The 4,434-nt window shown below is 45.2% G+C and overlaps 1 protein-coding gene across 1 annotated transcript; it reads right to left on the bottom strand.

The window, feature by feature from the left end:
* Positions 1-3,204: 3,204 nt before the first annotated feature.
* LOC121457151 (ubiquitin-like) lies at positions 3,205-3,494 on the bottom strand. The gene has a single exon (XM_041665885.1). The coding sequence runs from the start codon at positions 3,492-3,494 to the stop codon at positions 3,261-3,263; it is 234 nt and encodes a 77-aa protein (XP_041521819.1). The 3' UTR covers positions 3,205-3,260.
* Positions 3,495-4,434: the final 940 nt, after the last annotated feature.

Below are 4,434 nucleotides of genomic sequence, written 5' to 3'. Positions count from 1 at the left end.
CCGAGGCTGTATTCCAGCTCAGCTCAGAGAGACTAGCAGAGCTCAGTTTGTGGTGAGAAGACCACTGGAAGGTGTTGCTGGGACCTTCTGAGAACCTTCGGGATTCAGGTTCAGTGGTTCTCCGCAAAGGTTAAGAAAATTAATTTTTAGTAACTCCACCAAGTTAGTTTGACATCATTGGCCTAGGGCTACCTTTGATTATCGGAAGCAGTGGGGTGCTAGAACTGGTCTATGCTGGTTCCTGAGAGCTTTGAGAGCCAGTGTTTATCCCAGGGGTAGTTTGAGACTGGTCACCCACTAATACACCAGAGAAATTGGTAGGGATGAAAGTCATGAATCATAATGGCTTAGCATTACCACCACTACCACCATCATCACCACCACCATCACCACCATAACTACCACCATTACCACCACCATAATCACCATCATCATCCCTTTGGTGGTGATAGTGCTTATCTGTTTTTTTTTTTTTGAGACCATTACAAGGACACCAGTAAACTTAAATCACACTACTTGAGTTTTTATTGAATTACCTTTAGACTAAAGTGTGTGGGTGCCTTTTTATCTTGAGATAATTATCAATAAATGGAAGTTATAAAATTTCACAAGGAATCCCATGAACTCATCATCCAGCTGCTTCAATGCTCACAGTTTTTACGACTTTAACGAAACATTAAAACTAGAGAACTAACAATGACTCAGCACTGTTAACAACTTTGAAGAGTTTGTTCAGTTCCCTAGCTCTGCATGGCCCGTGTGGGCATGTGTGCCTGCGTGTGGTATGTATGTGTGTATATGTGTGCATGTATGTATATAGGCACTTGTGTGGAATGTATGTATACAGGCATGTGTGTATATGTGTGTATGCATGTATATATGCACATGTGTGGAATGTATGTATACAGGTATGTGTGTATATGTGTGCATGTGTGTGGTGTGTGTGTGTGTGTGTGTAAATGTGCACACCCATATGCATGCGTGTGTAACTGTCCTTTCACTACAATGAAGCTCCTTTTGCTCTGTTTTTGCAATCATACTCCTGACCCTAGAGATGTCCTGCCTTTTGGCTACAGAGGAGCTGTTCTCCACCTTGATAGTTTTGTTTTATTGAGATGTTGCTATAAAACATGGAATCAGGGTAAATGCAACATTTTGGCCTCAACTTTTATCACAAGCATAATGTCTGTGAGATTCACTTAGACTTCTGCGTGTCAGTGATCCCTTCTTTTTGTGAGCAGCCTTCCACTGCTACACAATACCCTGGAGTTTATTCAGCCCTTCCTCGTGAGCAGTGCGTGGGTTATTCCCACTTCATTGACTGTTATAAATAAAGCTGCCACGGATGTTTTTTTTTTTTTGCCACGGATGTTTTTGTAAACATTTTTGTGCAGATGTGAGTCTTCTTTTCTCTGGGATAAATCACCAGCCTTGTGCAGCTGGGCTGTGGGACAGTGGTGTGTTTACTCTGGTGAGAAACTGCCAGATCATTTCCCATTGTGGGTCATGCTTTCATTCCCACCAGCACAGTGTGTGAGAAACTCCCTCTCAGTCCTCGGCAGGCTCACAGTTATTTGTGTTAGCTGTTCTGATTGGCCTACAGTGAATCCATCCTGTGGTTTGAATTTGTATTTCCTCTCTGGTGAGGGCAGATATTATTCACAGGCTTCTTTGCCTTCCATCTTTTGGTTTACTGAATGTCTACTGCTTTCTCTTTTCCATTTTTTTAAGTTGGATTTTTTTTCTGCTGAATTTTAAGGGTCCTTCCTTCCTTCCTTCCTTCCTTCCTTCCTTCCTTCCTTTCTCCCACCCTCTCTCTCTCCTTCCCCCTTCTTCCTTCCTTCTTTTCTTCCTTCCCTCCCTCCCTGCCTCCCCCCTCCTTCCTCCCTTCCTCCCTCCCTCCCTCCTTCCTTCTTCCCTTCCCTTTCCCTCCCTTCCTTCCTTCCTTCCTTCCTTCCTTCCTTCCTTCCTTCCTCTCTTTCTTTCTTAACAGCCTTCCTCATTGTGTAGCCCCAGCTGGCCCAGACCAGGGCAGCCTCCAGCTCACAGAGCCTGTCTACCTTTGCCTAGAGTACTGTAATCAATGGTTTATACTACCATGCCTGGCCAGCAGGACTGCTTATGTGTTCTAGATACTATTCATCTTTTGTTGAATATATTTCAAGGTGTGTGTGAGAGAGAGTTGCTAGGAATCAAATCTAGGACCTCGCCTTTATTAGGTAAGCACCCTGCTATTGAGTTATAGCTCAGAGCGGCTAGAGAATTGACTTGAATATATTGTTTGCAAATGTTTTCTCCCAAACTCCAGTTTCTCTTACTTTTCAAGCAAGGCTTTTCATGAAGTAAACATTTTAAATTTTGATGAAGTTCAATTTACCTATTTTTTTTCTTTTATGAATCATCCTTTTGGTGCTGTGCCCATGATCCCCCACTTCTGAGGCTGTTATGCCATGGCCTTCATTATTTTAAAAGTTGCTATGAGAAACTACCACTAGTTGATTGTAAAAATCCCCACGAATAGCCTCTTATTCCTGAAGATCCCCTGTTGGCAATTTCAGATGGAAGGAACCTTTAGAATGGGGCTTTAAATAAGCATTATTTTGTCTATGTGTATATGTGTATGCTTCATATGAGTGTATGCTGTATGTGTGCTGGTGTTGGAGGTCAGAAGAGGGAGTCAGATCCCCTGGAGCTGTAGGTTCAAGTGATATGAGCATTCCCCCTTCCCCCCACTCTCAGGTCCTCTGACTCCAATGCTCTGGAAGGATGACACCTGCTCTTAGCCTCTGAGTCACCTCTGTGAACCCCTTAGGCTCCTCTTAAAATGCAGACTCTCACTTAGTAGACCTGGAGTTGGTTTGAACACTCTCTATCATTATTCCCTTCATGAAGATCTGATGTCCCAAGAATAAGATTTGATTAAGCAAGGTTTTAGAGTTCATTGCCCTTCTAATGTCCCAGTATTGATGATGACAGCTACATACCAAATCTGTCTTGATTTCACTAAGCAAAAGACAATCCAAGATCTATAAAACACGAGATAACTTACATTTGGCATTTCTGTGTTATTTCCCTTAGTCTGGTCCTATTTTATTTCTAGTTTTTTTTTTCTTACAATACCATGCAACAAAACCTTTACTAACATTTTGAACGGAGGTTCAGCTATTACTGAAACTTGTAATTTCTAAAGTTAGAGTGGGACAAATGGCCACAGTGCAGAGTAATGCCACCATTGCCCACTGGGAATGCAGACTGAAGAATTAATAGCCACCCCTGAGACGGAGGACCAGGTGCAGGGTGGACTCTTTCTGGATGTTGTAATCATAAAGAGTACGGCCATCTTCCAGCTGCTTGCCGGCAAAGATGAGTCGCTGCTGGTCGGAGGGGATGCCCTCTTTATCCTGGATCTTGGCCTTGACGTTCTCAATGGTGTCACTGGGCTCCACCTCCAGGGTGATGGTCTTGCCGGTCAGGGTCTTCATGAAGATTTGCATTTTGTCCTGCTAATGAATGTGATGAAACCACACACCACCAAGCGTGTTGGGACACCTAGAGACAAGAACCACTGAGGCCGGCAAAGCCTCTTGTCACCTATTTCTGGTTTTATTTCCATAGCGAAAATATCATCGTTTTCTGCAAACCCTTTCTAGAATGGGGTGGCCTCTAAGCAAAAAACAAGTGCTTAAGCTGGAGAGAGTGGTCTTGCACTTTGTGCTCTGTGTGAAGGGGGCCTGCGCCTTCTCACTCAGGGCGTGGTTTCTCCCTGGGAGGCTTTCCGCAGTGTCTCTTGTCAATGTGTTTTGAAGCTGTTTTGCCCATCTGCGAATGTTCTGCTTCTCCCAGCTAGATGATGCATTTTCTGGAGCGGAGGATGTCTTTTATTCCTTTTACAATCTCCCGCTGATCCCGAGACACTTGTCTACACATGGGTGGTGCTGATGGTGGTGGGCAGTAGGGGAAGAGGGCCAAATGTGGCCTCTAGGAAACACATGGGGTTGATGAACAGCGCATCCTTCCAGCTGAGAGGAAGGCTCTGATCAGCTTCTCTCCAGCTGCCCCAGAGCGGCTGGTTTGGGATGGTTCAGATGGCTGGGCTGAAGGATGAGTGTTCTCTGACAGCAGGGTAGGGGGTTAAGTTCTGAGCTCATTGAGGGGTGTCTGCAGCACGAGGAGTTCTCAGTGGCTCTGAGGCATTTCTTTCCATGTCTCTTCCACCTGCAGAGGCAGGGCTAGAGAGGCCAGAGTCATGGCCTGAGGGGGTCATGTGGTGACCTTTTCCAGGCTGGTTACCAGATGCCTCAAGAAGACTGAGATGTGATAACCCTTAGGGGTAGACTGCTTTGGAATGGGGACCAGCTGAGACCAAGCATGCTGTTCCAAGATGGCTGCCCACCTCCCCTCCTACTGAGCCCCTTCCCTGGCAAGTGTGAGCTC

Source organism: Microtus oregoni, unplaced genomic scaffold (assembly GCF_018167655.1).
Source record: "Microtus oregoni isolate MIOR12 unplaced genomic scaffold, Mior012 000015F_ref0000493, whole genome shotgun sequence".
Lineage (NCBI taxonomy): Eukaryota > Metazoa > Chordata > Mammalia > Rodentia > Cricetidae > Microtus > Microtus oregoni.
Note: the sequence above shows the minus strand (reverse complement) of the source record. Positions and strands in the feature narration are given on the sequence as shown.